The sequence below is a fragment of the Bombus terrestris genome, chromosome 9 (genome assembly GCF_910591885.1).
Source record: "Bombus terrestris chromosome 9, iyBomTerr1.2, whole genome shotgun sequence".
Lineage (NCBI taxonomy): Eukaryota > Metazoa > Arthropoda > Insecta > Hymenoptera > Apidae > Bombus > Bombus terrestris.
The window spans coordinates 10,258,860-10,276,506 of NC_063277.1; the positions used below are offsets into that span (position 1 = coordinate 10,258,860).

The following is a 17,647-nucleotide window of genomic DNA, read 5'->3' on the forward strand; positions in this document are numbered from 1 at the left end:
TTCTGACTAACGACCACTGTCTAATAGACACTGATGCTGACAAGAAAAATTGTACAAACAGCCGAACTAGGGATCACTTTTTAGCCAGGAGACTTTTTCGAAGTGCCTGTCGTGGGTTCAGGGAGATGGCCAGGATTGATGAGGTGCACTGAGAAAATATTCTTTTCGCACTCCAAGCGGTAGACAACTTAGCCGTAGACGTTGCATCCGTTCAAAGGAACGAGATCTTTAATTTTCTGTAATGACAAAGTGAACGTTCAAAGTGTCTTTAAATGCAGACACTGAAGAAATCGAATTCAATATATTTCCCGGTAGAATGAAAAGACGTCTTTGAGCAAACGACGTGCCGTATAATTGATAATAAGTATAAAGGAGTAGCTGTAATTTTCTTTTTCATAATTCGAACGAACGCTTGGTTTTATAGAATGGTCTGTTAACTATCGTCCGGAAAATTTCATTTATTATTCTGTGGAAATTGTGTAGCTCTGGGCATTTCGCAACTTTAAATGGTCTTTAACTTTAGTTTGGTAGGCTATGAAATATTTTGTTCTCCCTTTTTTATTCAGGCTTGAATATTCTTCATATAGAATTATTAATAATATTCTTGCTAACTTTTATACAGAAATCCGTTTATTTTCCTTTGATATATTTTCTTTTGTATAATTAATACCATCTACAGCTGCAGGTACTATTCGCATGGGACGTTGGAGAACAATTTCCTTTGAGAAGGAAGACGATATTAATTAAACGTAACATTTACAGTGAAGTAATTAATTAACTGTAAATATTACTTACAAACTTTTATTATTTGTGGTGCAATTATTTCTCTGAATTTGCAGGTCATCGATTTTTAATATTATTTCTCGACGGTCTTGTTGCAGTGTAACTGCATCCATTTTTATTACAAAATGGTGCAATAGTAGTACTAATATAACGAAGAAAATGGGGAAAAAGATACAAAGTTCGACAAGTAGAAAATAAGAGAATTGGGAAACTAAAAACCTCAGGTAGAAAACTAGTAAGGAAATAGGAGTATTCGTTCTGGTCCTTCAAGTACTCGGAACTTCAACCAGCGCAATCAGAGATCGTAACAATGACGTATTATATCCCGCATTCCTCATTATTCTCCCTCGAATACGAGAAAGGGAATCTCCTCTACTTTTTACGGTATTCACAATCACGGAGTAAAAGCATATCGAGACAAAGTACGTATATCGATCCACGAATCGAGAGCGATATCGTCCTTGTTGCTATGCTTCGAAAATGAACGTTTCGCCACTGCGTCTAGACAAAGATTTTTCGAATTAAATTATTTCAAATATATCATATTAAAATCGTACGTCACAAAATTTAAATCATATAAAACTGCGAAAATAATCCTAATAGAATTATTGGAATTATTGTTGTTTTAGAAACAAGATTTTTAGGAAAAATTCAAGAAAGTTTCCTGGTGTAGTAATATAATTTTATATTTTTTAAATTTTACTTAAGCAATTTAATGAACTAATAAAATAACAAACACTAAAGAATAACACTAAAGAATAAATTGGTAGCGTATTTTCAATCTATCTATAGTTATCGAAGAATAAACTCTAAATAAGTATTAAATACGTTATTCGTAAGCCGACGATAATTATTCATGAATTTGTACTTTATACAGCAGTTTCTAAATGTGTCACGTGAGAAATATTCGTATACATATTATTCGAAGTAACTTTCCTCATTAACCGCTGCTCGAAGCATTTTACGTCAACATGTTAAACTATGATTTCTAAAAAGTTGACATTTTTTACTGAAAGCGAATCGTTTCTGTAATAACGTGTGTATGTATATATATACGCAAAGAAGAAAATGTCTAACATTTCTTAATATATTTTTCACGATTAATTCAATCGAAACCTAGACAGTTTTCAGACATTCGATTCCAACAATATTCAGTCATAACAAAACTCAGAATTCTATCATGAATTATGAATTTTCAGTGACTTCGCGAACGTTCTACTTCTACTTAGTATCGTAATTTAGAAGTTGAAATATACCTGGTCTCAGAAACGAATGAATCATTATGCACTTGGTACATTAAAATTTTCTACCCTTATCCCAGTATCAATGTTATCAAATATTAACAAATCTCCCAATGAGAAAATTCGAAAAGAAAGAAAAGAAACGACTTGCTACGTGTAAATATACGTATATGATAGTAAACCCAAAAAGATTAATATGAAACCTACTGAGCAACTAATATTATGATAACCAATATTTTCAAGATAATCGCGTAACTACAGCATACATTTAGTTCCTAAATCGAATTAAAAAGCAGCTTAAACAATGTGAAACCACTTAACAGCGTATTGAATTTTAAAATTGCTTTCCTGTGAAATACAGAAAGCATGACTCGTATCTCTCTCCAGTAGTTCCATTCATATAATAGTCCATAAAGAAATTAATTGCGAAGATATTTCTGATACAGAAAAACCCATATCCTGACTAAGAAGATAAAATGTAATTTCACTAGCAGCGAAAGTGTTAGCAGGCTGTTATTAGATCGTGGGCAGCGATTACGCGTCGCTGGCGCAGCTATTGTCGAGCTATTCTACTTATTCCACTGCGCGACATGTCACAGCCGCCATTCGTTGGACGAGCATCGTTCCAAAGCCATAACCGTGGAATATAGCGTGCGTGTATACAGATTTAGCTTAATCACAGTCTGTTAATCAGCTTGATAACAACTTGCAGGAAACGTGCTTACGAATTCTGGTCGCCACAGGCAATTCCCCGGCGTGCAATCATTAACGGTATTGTCCGTCGATGGAAGATGTCGTTGCACGCGCGTTAATTATCCTTTTTGGCACGAAACAAGGATTACCAGAGAAGGATATAATGAAGTCTTGGCAAATTCACGTGCCAAAAATATCAAATTCATAGATGGCTATGTCTAATTAATCCGTCGACTGTTCGAAAGTATTCATCCAGGAATATCTGCGTGGTTGCACGTTTGTCGCGAATTTTCATTCAACCACGTTCTCATTTCAATATAATAATATAATTCCTCCATCCGCTCTGTCACTTTCCTCGTTCTCTGGTCTCGCTGCTTCCTCCTTCGCGAATAAGTTGAATACTCGCTTTGCATCGTTAGCGAGCGTATTGCTCGAGTTTTAGCGTGGAATCGACTTCATCCGAGATATTATTAAAAACGACGCGCATTCAAGATTTTCATTAAAGCTGTCATGTTTCGTGTTAACAAATAAACGATCGCCAAGTAACGCAGAGTTAGAGGGATTTTGCTTACTCTCTATACCTTGTTGCATACGTGTATGGGTGTATAGGTCTTTCTTAGATTTTATATCAAATTCCCTTTGAAATATCGTTTAATTTAGAATCTGAGCTATTTTATCAGTAGGTATTTGATGGTGGCTTTAATTCTAGGGTATAAATGATAATCTCAATGTTCTTTTAACACGAACAAAAATTTTCCACCGTTTGCAGCTTTTGTACTTTTATTTAGGATCGAATCGTTGAACTGCTTAAATCGTTCAAGTCGTTCGATTTACTTGTACTCTGTAATCTCTTAAGATTGTATAGTAATAAATAATGTTATCAGAGTACCACTTCATCGTAGCACTTCATAAATTGTTTATTACTTGCTATACTTATTATATAATATATATAAGCGTATGTATCTAATAAAATGTACAAGATTTACATTTTTGAAATTGCGCTGCCGGCAACAATTTTGCTGAAAAATAGTGTGAAGCTAGAAGTGCGGCACTTGTCTTAATTAACTCGTTACAAAAGCAGAGTACCGCGTTATTACCGCAATCTTGTAACACTCTTCCTTTTATGTAGTGTACACTAGTGTACGTTATAAAATTGTAACTTTATTATTCAGTTCTGTAGGTAAAGATACTAAGGGACTTAACGACTTCTTTTAGCTAAAGAACGCTGTAATATTCGTGCGTTTAACTAAACTGTAGATTTTTGCATTTATATTTATTCGTTATAATATTTAGTAGCTAAAAAAAATTTCTGCCAAAGTGCTAACTTCTTTTAGTTATGATCACAAAAATTTAAATCTGTATAAATAATCGCAGTTTACTCATAATTAATGGACAAAAGGCAAATTTAGAAAAAAGATTTTACTTTCTTAATAAATGATATCAACGGATAAATACAATTTGATTTCCATCATTTCGAAAATATCGAATGATCACGTGCTTTTACTTACAATTCACTATGGGCTGTAATTTTCATTAAACGTTTCGAACTGCGGTTTAGATTCTTGCTGATATATAATAGCATAGAAATGTTAATAGCAGACTGAGCTCGTCGCTTTTGCATAAACCTTTGTGTCGTTTGAATTTAATATAATGTAGTGACTGATTAAATTAGAAATAATGGAACGTTTATGCCTTTATTATACTCTGTTTTCGTTGTACATGCTAGTGTATTTCACGTACTAACAGTTGAGTATAATTACGTAACTTCGACGTATTTCCAACGTTTCCTTTGACGTTTCTCCAAGTAAAAGTATCTTCGATTATTGCGGAAAATTGGAACTAATAGAACGTTGTACTTTGATCAAACCAAAATTACATTCTTGGTTACAAAATCCGAATTTACAGATTTATAAATTGTAAGTCTTATTTGAATGCATTAAAAAATCATACTTATACTTTGATATTCGTGTAAATCACATAACTTTTAATATTAAATGTCTAGTTTCTATGTGTTTATAGTTACACTGATATTGATGAACACCATCTCGTATAATTCCCTTGATAGTCATTAATCCAACTCAAACAGGTCATCTTCCTAAGTAGTTTGCTCGTAAACTATAGTTCTAAGCTGTAGTTAATAACCAATCCATAACGATAACAGTGTCAGTAATAATTAAGACAAGGGTCCAAAGACATACCTCCTCTAATATTTAGTGTCTCCTACTGAAAATATGCATATATTAAAGATATTTAGTCCAAAATTCCAGAAACGTTTACATCTATCTTTCCATTTTCTAGCATTTTGTGCATTAATGTTTATAATCGTTCCAATAATTTGAAAAATTAACGAAATTCAATAATTCTATTTTAGATAAGAACAGTATTAATTATTTTCAGGAAAAGGTTAACAAAAAGTAAACAGCTGACGTTATTAATTCATCGACAAGAAATAATTAAATACGGTTAGAATATTTTAATATTTTATTCATCTTTTGATATATAATACATGGATTTTATTTAAATGAAAAATTTTTCTTCCTTGGCAAATATTTCTACGGAATTAAACTCTCATATGTCATATTAATCTATAAAATACGTATAATTAGTGTAATTAAAACTTAGATTCAGTAGAAATGTTCAATGTTAGAATGTCTCTATTAAATTTAAAGAAATGGAACTTTTATCCTCGTGTCATTTTTCTAGCTATACAAACGTACATATATTTTGGATGTGAAATTATTTCCAACCCTGCTCACGGCCAAATGCACACGTGCATGAGATTACAAATGAACTTGTTCATCTCACGAGATTGGAAGAACTCATAGTATATCCTATATGCGTGAAAACGTATGCACCCCTATATCGGCCGAAAGCAAGCCTACAAAACACCAATGGCCACATTGATGAATTGAAATATCGATTTGGAGTCTCAATGGTCCTGCATTGTACCAGACAGAACGGAAAACCTGTTGATTTTATGAAGAATACCCTCGAAGGAATAGCAAATTCGATGGTGCTTCATTTTCGTTCATTTGAACGTTCAGTTTATTATTTAAAAAAGAGAGAAAATCACAGTTAATTGAATTAATAAAACAAAAAGGTACTTAAGGTACTTTTCACTCAGATTCCAAATTTTTTTTACGCAATTGTGGCGATTGTTCTAATTATTAAAGTTACTTGAAATTGGTTATTGAGAAGTTCATTCTTCTTAAACTTTAAAGTTCAATGGCTGCTACTTACGGTTAAAATATTGGAAAGTTCTCATACCTACCAACGGCTCTACCGTATTATACAACTGTTTATTCAGTCAAATATTCATCAGAGTTTATTCAATAGAAATAGACATTTATGAAATGAAATTGAAAAGTGAAATTTCCTTTGATTTACCAACAAACCGAGCTCACTTTTAGAGGATTAAAAACGGAAAGACATTCTGGGTCTTTGATCTTTGCATTACAGAAATATTTACAATCACGTTTTCATGAATAAATCCATTAAAGGAATTATTGTTAAAATCTTAAAACAATCTTTCTTCAAATCAATCTTAAAAAAATCTTTGACATCGACTCTTCTAACGAAGCCAGTATCGATCTAACAAGTAGATAATATCAATTCTCGCATTAAGACAGCTTACTCCGAACTAAAATCGCCTCTGTTTAAATTATAATGATGCCATTTACAAGCAATGTTATCGCTAAAAGAACATCACAAGCAAGATGAGAATTCGTTACAATTTCCATAAACACCTGTATTATATAAATTAAACGAATTTTTTCGTTTTCTTTTTGGCCTGCATTCGCGTTGCAGGTGTCATAATTAACGCGGTGGACCGCGGTATAATAAAGTATGACAGACATAATTAACGGCGTTCCTCATTTCGTGCTGCCGCATGCTGGTTTGAAAAGAGCTGAAAGTGACCCGTTCTTATCCCTTCTCACTGTTTTTTTTCCCTTTTTTCCGCCCTTTCCCCTTCTCATCCCGTTCATTCTCGTTTCACTCTGTCTCCCTCGATTTCTCGTTCTCCATGGGTTCTTTGAGACCATAAATAATTCAGGTACTTGGGACGTCGTAAAGACATTAACGAAGGTAAAAGCTTTTAAGGGCGAACCCCGGTTGTATCCTGAACTCGTTATGCGGCTCTTAAGATAATAACTCGCAATCTCTGCTCACCAGTTCATTGTCCAACGATACACGGTATTTAGGTTCGACTCGATACCATTTGTTCATAATTGATCCCTTTCGTAACGTGATTCGTTTCGTATATGACGAAGTGGAAATCAGTCAATCGTGTAAGATTTTGACAATTGAATTCATTCACACAGTCACGTATTTTAACTTTTAAATGTACTTTTAGTTTCATAATCGATTAAGTTATAAATTTATTATGTGTCACACGTTTTCATGAATTGAAACAGTATAATCAAATTTTTATAATAATATACGTAGATTACTATTTTATGAGAAGTAACATTGGACTGGTTTACATCATCCCGATTATCATTCTTTTGTCGTTAAAATAGAGTGCTATATATTGGTCTACTATACAAGAACGTTTTGCATACTCATTACAAGATATAATTTTATTTTGTGCGGTTGCATTGTTCTAATAATTATGCATATTCTAATGATTACATCAAGTAATGGTAAATTTTCAATGGGCAAATTTGTGAAGTTCTCGTGTACGAATTATTATAAAATTTGAATACTTTTGAAAACTGTTGTATCATTAGTCGTGCAAATATTCATGGGCTAGGTAATAGGAAATTTTGCTTCTCATAATATAAAAATATTTTCGCGTAATAAAATTTTATATACGTAGAACGTAGTATTAATGTGTGACATGTACACATGAAATGTGAAATGAAACACTGGTGCAACTTTGACACGCGCTTATTTTCGTGTACTAAATATCAAATGTAGTAGATACTTTCGTATGTAATTATACCTACTTTGTACTCTTACAAGTAATGCATAGTAAATAAGTAATTTACAAAATAATAAGCAATGTTAATATATGATAGTAAAAGTAGATTGAACAGGTAATAAATAAATAGTTAAATAAAAATTGCTTCTTTTCAATATAAATATCAAAATTATAAAAATTAAAATTAAATTTTTGAAAGATGACCTTGATATATGAATGTATGAAACACATAGAGATGAGGATTTTTTAAATTTATTTTCCAGACTCAGACCTGCCCAGGTTCGCTGAAGAAATTCAGAACGTGACCGTAAGCAAAGGTCGAGATGCTTTGTTAGCCTGTATAGTGGACAATCTACGAACTTATAAGGTAGGAAAAGAAATTATCTATAATTTTTTACATTGAAATAAAGTTATGATTATAAATTAAACAAATTTTGTGACAATGGCACATGACATCAAGTCCTCAAATTTATTTTTAACCATTATTAATTGATATTATTGAGCCACAAGTTACTACGGTATATTTTAGGGTACTTAATTTTATTTTCTAGCCCTTATTTTGTATGATAAAGATTTTTAAGCCTTTGAACAGCATGCATGATTATCTGAAACCAATTTTATTAAAAATACATACATTTATCTTTTAGTTAATTAATAACATAGTATCGAATGTAAAAACATTAATAATTTTATCACATAAAATGTAGAATTTAAAATAAAGGAAAAATCTTTAAAATTATTTAATTTAATTTAAATTATTGTAGTATCTTGTAATTCAGAAGTTAAGGATTAACGATCACATTTTGAAATTAACAATGAAGTGAGGGTAATACTTAACTAAATCTCAAGTGCTTAACTTTAGATATAATTAATGGAACTATCCACATTTATTCAAAAAATGTGAGAATCTACATTTTATTAAGTATCACATTTAGGAACGTCTTTCAACCATTTGTTTCCGAAATTACGTGCTCTATTTTTACAATAGAAAATTTCGTTTACTGAACATGACTTCTAAAAAAAAAAAAAAAAAAAAAAACAACAATAAAATAGTTTCATTATGGATAGTAATTGGGATAGCATTAATTTTCGTTTAATATTATTGTAAAAAGAACTAAATAGAAAGATGTAACTTTCATGTATTAAATAAAATGCATTATGATAAAATTAGCCTGTGGCGATTCATAACCACTAAAATTGTATGCCTCAATATAAACTTAATGAATGAAAGAAAATTTGTCCACGCGTTGTCATATCGTCTCAATGTTTTGCTTGCATAATGTAGCAATTCTATGGAGTGATTCATGGAAATGTGATAGAAATTAAAGAGAACTGTAGGATGAATATTTTACATTTGCAAAAGTTCAGTGTTAATGTTTCAAAATTATCGTATATAACTATACTAAGTCGAAGTGCATATTATAGTATTCATGATAAGAAATAATTATTAATAGCAACACGCTGCTCTAAAAGCTGAAATCTGCAATTATTGTAATCTCGATGTTTTTGACCATAAATAAAGTTAATTTACACGAATGGATTTGTATCCATTGATATGAATTTATATTGTATATACAGAATGAACTAATCTGATTTAATTAAATAATAGAATTTTGTAGCAGAATAGTATATTTTGAAAAATTTTGTAAATATATGTTTTTTGAAGTAAATGCAACTTGTACGACAGATCAAACACACATGAACACCTTACATGTAAAAACAGATGAAAAAAGTATACAATCATATTTATTTCGTGGCCAGGATCAGCAATACGTCACTCAACTCAATCTATAAACTTGTCACGTTGTCTGTCATCTAATTCTTTGTCTTATATCCTTTCCACATATGTACAGACAAAGCCGCATACAAGTCGTCGAATAAACGTACATGAAATTCTGCACGATGAAAGTGAAAGTACAACGAGTGCTTTCTCCTACTTTTCCAGAAATTTGAGACATCCAGTATAAAAATCATAAATTTAAAATTTGTAAGTTTTCTGGTCAGTTTTACTTTCACCTACATAAAGAAACGCCTGCGTTTTCTAATTATCTTATACTAGATTATACGCGTTGCTAACAAGATTACTATTTAAAATCTAATTTCCAAAAGACTAATTTCAATATTATACATACGACATATTTAATATCGTAAAAGATAATTTCAATCAATTGTTTGCTTCTTACATTCGTTGAAAGTCCCTATCTATTTGTTTGGAGTCTTGTGTCTATTTGTTTCTTATCGAAAACATGTTCTATCGTTGTATAAGAAATTATGGAAATTTTCGAATCAAAGCGGCGCGACGACTTAGTCAGCTTGATACTTAGATAGCTTGATAACTGAGAGATTAGTAGTAAGTAGTACGATGACGATGCTAGTCAACTACGGAACTAGATGTAAGTAGAAGTAGCTTTCGTGTCCACAAACTGCTTATTCACCCCATTATGGATTTACGATATATCTATCGTTGTTCAGGCTAGAAATACCAGGATCCAATAGTTTATAGCGTTGCCAAAATTGTGATATTCTAATTTCCCATGAATCAATTTTTACGCTTTGATGATCAGTTATCTCATCTTTATTCTTTTTTTCTTTGGGTTAGTCTGAATTTCCCATAGCCCCTTTACATTAAATGAAACCAGAGAAAATGTCCCTATTTGAAGAAATACACGTAATAATAATAATAATTTCACAATACCTAAGTATTTCAAAATATTCAATTACTGCTAAATATCTCGCGATCCATAGATGTATTCGAAACCTAAAATTTATATTTCTACATTATTAATTATGATAAAATATTTCTCAAATCTCGTTCCTTGGCCAGTATTCGCCCTATAAACACTGCTGACCTAACAAATCCATATACAAACAGGCCCCTCTACTCTGTATCCGACCAAAAATCTTAGATCCACGAGCAAATAACCGTCTCGAGGAAGTCCGTTATTAAGCAAAGCTCTTTTACGCTCCGCTTGAGAATTTTGCACGCGAAGGCAAGGAACCCGAGCCCGTTTGGGTCCAGTGGTAATTCTAACCGTGACTCGCAACAACGTCAACTTCAGCCGGCTGGCTCGTTCGTTACGCCAATGGAAATACATCACGGATGGTGTCACGTTGAATTATTAAAGTAATATGGTAACGACGCCGGTTCACACGATTTCCCCTTAGCCGATGCGGTGTACTCTGTAACCGTAAAGAAGTATCACGCCTTGCGCCACCATCCTCCGCCCCCTTCACAGAAGTTGATATTCCCCAGACGGGGTTACTGGGAACAGGAAACATGCTCCTCTGGAAAAATTATCGCTGGTCTGCTTCTTAACGCGTCTGGAATATCGTAATTCTGGACTCCAGGTATCAAGTGAATGAAAAATTTACGTAAACGTGCGCAGATCTGCTTGAAGGTAGATGTTAGAAAGTTTCAATTATGATTCTTGTTGTAACTTCCTTTTTTTAATAGGCAAATTAAATTTTTAGAGTAATTTTAAGCATTTAATTGGAAATATGATATTTGGCTTGGGTTACATGTCTAGTATAAATTTTTAATTCACTTACGCTTTTTGGATTATTTTCGATCTGGTTAGGTCTAGTGTTAAAAGAAATAAGTGATTTTCGGTGCTTTATTTAAAATAATTATCGGTATACTTTTAAAGCGTGTATTATTTTAGCGAAGAATGGTGTATTTTAATTGCAGATCATTTTTACTCCCTTTATTATTTATTTACGTTAATTTACTTGTTAGCTTCTCATTCCACTGCTCCCAAACTTCGCACTTTCTACTGTAGATGTATTTCAATGTAGATGCGCATAATTATATCTAAAGTGAAGGTATTATGAAATGGAGATAGTAAAGTGTCGAATAGTACCGTAGCGTTCATCCCCAAATAACCTTAAATGCTCAAAAGTTGCAGCACCTACTTTCCTAATAATTAAGTAATTACTCATTTTAGAGGATGTTCGAGCAGACTTTAGGATGCCGATGAGTTGTAACAGTCTAGCTGGTGGCGCATTATATAAATCACACTTAGTTTGAACGAAGTGCTCTCATCGTACTTTATTTTATATTAAATAACTTTGCATCATTTTGCATCTCATTTTTCAGTGAATATTAACTCTTAAATTATTCTATGTATCTGTGTAATTATTTCGAGAAAAATTCTTAAATAGTTGATCGCTTTTTCATGGTAGGTACAAGTTAATTTTTAAATGCTAATCATCTTTTATTAAGGTTTCCACTTTTCAAAAAATGTATCATTAAGTTAATATTTGAATCTATCTTTGCAAATTTATAATGTGTTTTGTATCATATTGATAAACTTTTCAACTTAATTTTTGTAGTAAATTCATAGAAATTTGACAATAACCATTTATATAACATTTGCTTGATAAAGGATAAACACAAAAGTTTCCTTTAATATTACACGATAGCTAATATGCAATTTTCCAAACTTGTTAGAAATTGAACTCTCGATAATCATCATCCGTCGATGTTTAATACGAAATTATGAAACAAGAATTACCTAATACTATCATCTAATTAAAAAGTATCTCATTTAAAATGTTAAGTCAACCTTTATGGTTTTCTTTAAGTATTAGCAAAAATCGAGTATCGTAATATGAAGATCTTTGAACTTTTAACGCATTTTCTATCCGCCCAAGAGATTTTAGTCACATAGAAGACATAGCAATGAAGGAAAGAAAATGGGGTAGATTCTAAGCCTTCTTATACTTACCCCTCCATTCGGCGTATTCTGTGAAAGTTTCGAAGATCCACGAAAGATACGGAATACAAGCCAGCCAGTATATTGGATTAAGCGGCCGATAAGAACGAAACGATGTTGCATAGGGTGTCCAAAGCTCCGCGAAGGGAAACATCACGGATCGAATGGATCGAAAATGTACGCGTGAACAATCCCACAAGCGAATTTATGCTATCGAACACTTTATTTCTCTTGACTTCGATTTTCCAGCTTATAATATTAATCAATAATTATATTATAAGAATAGATATATTGATGGAAAATATATACTAAGAAACAGATGCTGGAAAATTTTGGAAATATCTTCAGAATTTCGAATGATTGAAGAAAATCTACTTTAAGCAGCAAAATACGTTTTTTCGAATCTTTTCCTTTTTCAAAATAATTTCATAATGCAAAATAAGGTAGAAAGTGTGAAATAATTAGATTCTATTAACTACTACGACTTTCTTAGTAACACCAAAACCTATAAAACATCGTGTTAAAGAAAACATGAACATTTTGCCATCGAACGCGGTATAATAGAAAACTTCGTTAATCTTTTCTATGGTTTTTTCCTTCTTCCGAAACAAGATTTCCTTTCAACGTATACAAGGTAAAAGATTTTTTCGATACGCCGTAGAAATTACGTTTAAGGAACATGCAAGGATATTTTGTCGCGCGTAATATTTATGAAACACGAGAGAAAGTAATGAGACACTTATAATATAAATATTATTTTATTCGGTTACTTTAGATACAGTTTATGTTACAATGAATAATGATTATTATTACAGGATATTGTATGTAGGAGTACTTTTATAATTAGAATTGATATTTATACAAGGGTGTATAAATCACACGCAAAAATATACACGTTATGATAGTTAAAATATCTAATGAGTTAAATTTATTCCATTAAATATTTAAATTAATTTTCTGCATATTTATATCCATTCTATAACATTCGTATTTAATATAACAGGAAATTTAAACGAGTGTTGACGTTCTTTACGTCTGGATTTGAAATAATTATCCTAGTTGGCATTATGTTGTTACGTAATCCCTGTGATGCTTCTCATACTAATCTCGTGTAACAAATCTCCATGTTGCTATTCCGCGAACACCCTCCGATTACGCTAAGCCTTTCCTGTGCATTTTCGCGAAGCATGTTTGATTATTAGAAGCTCCTTACGAAACGAGCACAACGTGCGACGATATTAAATAAATGACGTGATACACTTTTTATGTTCATTAGGTACAGTAATTTCCACGTTACTTTTACAAAATAAAGAATTGTATTTAGAAAATGGACAACATTCTTTCAAAAGAACTTTAATTTAGAATTTGAATCACTTGGCTTGACCACTAGACTGAAACTGCCTGTCTTTTATTTGTCAGAAAGAACAATTATAATACATTAATGAATGAGTATATAAAGTGATCGTTGGAAACTTAATGGGGTCAAGAAAAATGACTGAAAATGACGTTCAGATATCACTAGCTAGAAAATTTTTTAATAACCTAAGTAATTAAGCTGATATTCAAGTGACGAAGATAAATGGTTTTCCCTATAAAGTATGTATAACTTTCCACGAGTTTACTTCCACTACTAGCTTCCATTTTTCGCACAACATTCTTCCAGTGAAATGTTTGATGTTAAGTATTACATGAGTTCACTAGTTTTGAGCATTTGTCAAATCCGTAATTAAGTCTCCACATGAATTTATTTTTATCGTTATTCTAAGAAAATGAAATATTTCGGTCATACTCAATATCTTTAAAAACTTATGTTAAGGTAATAACATTGATAAAAGAACACAATAAACAAATAAAACGATATTAACAGAATATTTGAACATGTATGAATATTCATATTTATCGACTTTTGTATATGTACGTTAGTTCCATACTCCTTTTCCCTTATTCATATAAAAATTCACATCATTATCATGAAATTTCATCAAACAGAAGACTAACACACATGTAGATATTATATTTTAATAGAATTGGGATATTGTACGCTTTGTAATATGATGAACGCAAATATAGTCTGTGAACCACTGTATGTTAACCTTAATACTATTGTACTATTTAATTTAACTAATAATAGTATTACTATTTATAAAATAATGAAAGATAATAAAACAAGTAACTCTTTGTATTTTATAGCATAATTCCATTTATGACAGCGTTGCCCTTAATATTATTACATGTTTCTTAAATAAACTGTGGTAATCGTGCAGAAACATAAGAAAATTTTCCACTAATAATGTCCTTTCTCCTGGATGAACATTACGTTATCCTAAGCAAACTTCATACACGTGTCCACGTTTGTTTGTTTTAGGTGGCATGGGTGCGCGTCGATACACAGACAATCCTGTCCATCCACCATACCGTGATCACGCAAAACCCACGGATCTCATTATCGTACAACGACCACCGAACATGGTACCTTCATATAAAAAAGGTTGAAGAAGTGGATCGTGGATGGTACATGTGTCAGGTGAACACAGATCCGATGAGAAGTCGACAAGGCTACCTGGAGGTTGTAGGTAAGCTCGTTACTACAGCTTGACGTTACTAGAATTTATGATTCTTCTGAAATATTATTTTCTTGATTAAAAAATTTTTATTTTAAAGTAAACTTTCGTTTGGAAAGGAGAATAATCTCTATGTGTGGAGGAAGAATAATATTACAACATATAAGGAAGGAAGGATCTACAAAAATATTTGATGCTTTTATCATTGTTATTATATTTCATTTTCTTATTCTCACTAGTAAAAATAATTATTCGCAAAACTTTTATTTCTAAACGGATGTAAGCGTGAATTCCTGTGTTTTATTTGGAATATGAATGGATTATTCCTCAACGATTGCTTTTAAAGTATACCAGAAGCATAAAATGGTTTTAAATAGCTTCTTCAGAGAAAAAATATTATTCTACCAGGAAATGTATTTCCTAATAAAAAATGATGTAAGAGAATAACTGATGATTCGTCAAAAGCGAAACATTTAAACGCTGTAAATGCAATTGGCAGCCAAGCATTAGTCAGCTCGATTCAGTTAGTCTTTGAATCAATTAGGTTTCCAGTTAGTTGTTAAACTAGGTTAGATGTCATCAGGCTTCCAATATTCAATCAGCAATCGAAGTACTTACGTTTCTACAAGATTAGCGACAAATTAGCTTGAAGTTACACTTTCAGGGTGTTAACAATACTATCTATTATCTATCTTATAGTAAAAACTATAATTTAAAATGTACATTTTTCTAGTTTTGAAATTTTTTTTGTGCCATTCTTATGCGTATCTGTAGAACTGAAACCAATTTTATTAAAATCTTTTCAACTTAACTTTGGATTTTTACGGTCAGCATATAATATTTTTAATAACAATTTTCATATTTTAAAAATCAACCTTGTGGCATCTGTAATTTCTATGGATAGTTATAATAGTAACGCAAGATAAAATAGATGTTGATCCTTTGATTTTTAATTATTTAATTAACTTCTGTCAATTCAAAAGTCGAATTACTTTTAAGACGACAGTATGGATAGTATTAGACTAGGTCAGCATTTATAATCCAATTTTAAATATAACGAAACATTATGTTGTATACATTTCTAATAGTAACATATGCTATATTCAATTTCCATGTAGTGTATTAAATCGATAAAAAAATATTTCTCGCAACCATATACTGTTTGAAGTGTAACGAATGCAAAGCAGAATTTCCGCTCTTCTTTTCCAAACATGCAACTATGGTGTTCGTCACGTTTTGAATCACCGCTGTTGGATTGTCAAAAATGAGTTTTCCATAGTTATTGGCGCTGAATAAACTTTCATTAGAAAAATTTTTGAATATCTATTTTTTTTTTTTTTGCTGAGAAAAGCACGTGTTTGAACTTTTTCTGTTTTCTATTGAAAATATACACCATTTTTGTAGAATAATAAAAAAAAAAAAAATACAGCTCACTTTTCATAATTAGTATTCTCTCCAAATATATAACTTTTTATATTATTTTAGAGAAAAGTATTACATTTGAAATTTGAAAAGTATTACGTTTGAAAAACCTTCCGAATAATAAAACCTTGTTTCTAATGAAACCAAATAATTCAATGCGTTTATTCATGCCTCATTAAAAATTTCGCTACGATGTAAAAAAGGTTCTTTTAAATTAGTATTGATCCCGTGGATACACAGGTTAAGTATAAGAACTAGATCGCCGTGTGGAACATAAAAGACGATTATTCATTTGATTTTCACATGTTTTCTCTATCGCAGTGCCGCCTTCTATTATCACGAAGGAAACGAGCACAGACATGGTCGTCCGCGAAGGCTCGAACGTGACGTTGACGTGTAAAGCTTCAGGCTATCCCGAACCTTACATCATGTGGCGCAGAGAAGATGGAAAGAACATAAACTACAACGGGGATAACGGTGAGTTTCGATCAATGGTTTCTTCCTAAATTTTACCACAGTACGAATACGATAAGTGCTTTTTTAGAGGCGAGATAAAAACAATTTATTCATTTGAAGATTGATTCAGTTCAATATTTTAGATATCGCACGTTACATTAAATTTTCTGTGAAAATAATCAAAACGTAAAAGATTATAATTATTCGCGAAATATTAATTGTCTCTTGTGAACTACATTTTTGATTGCGTAATTTTTTTTTCGAACGTAAAATGATTTACACTTTCTAGAAATAAAGAAAAACATTAAGTTTGATATATAAACGTTACATGAATTCGAAGGCATGATTGGATCATGTAGACTCGATAGAGTAGGAGACCAATACCATTGTCATTTATGAGAAATTGGAACGTAACGAGGATTAGGATCTCCACTTGAAGTCTTAGAAAATAGTACATAGGGTTAATTAATTAAGACTTCTAAATTCACCTAATCTAAATTAGAAATCTGTGTTAGCGATAACGTGATCCTGAAGCTTCTTTAGTAAAAATTGACTGGATATTTCTATGAATTATGCAAATAAGAAAGATTATGTTACAAATATCATGTGCAGTTGTGAAAATATGTGTGATGTTTGGATTTTTTTAATGATTGCTGACGCTAAGAGGTGTGCGATTAATTATGTTTACAAAAACTGAATGTGTGAAAGCGTTATTATCATATCAGATGGATGACGGATTTCGCTAATGAGTCGATTGACATTTTCATTAATTACGTCGTATATAATGATTCAGTCACGAAGGAATTGTTAATTTCGCGCCAGGGATTTATAATTTTCGCGATAAAACGAGAT

At 31.5% G+C, this 17,647-nt stretch overlaps 1 protein-coding gene across 8 annotated transcripts in view; it reads left to right on the forward strand.

Annotated features, from left to right (window-relative positions):
* The window catches only part of LOC100644893 (neurotrimin), a 322,978-nt gene that overhangs the window by 254,521 nt on the left and 50,810 nt on the right, over positions 1-17,647 (forward strand). For all 8 annotated transcript variants that reach the window (XM_048409027.1, XM_012311795.3, XM_020864360.2 and 5 more), the window contains 3 exons: positions 7,905-8,008; positions 14,722-14,929; positions 16,661-16,816. In XM_048409027.1, the coding sequence (XP_048264984.1) occupies positions 7,905-8,008; positions 14,722-14,929; positions 16,661-16,816 (468 nt within the window). The remainder of the gene's footprint in view (positions 1-7,904; positions 8,009-14,721; positions 14,930-16,660; positions 16,817-17,647) is intronic.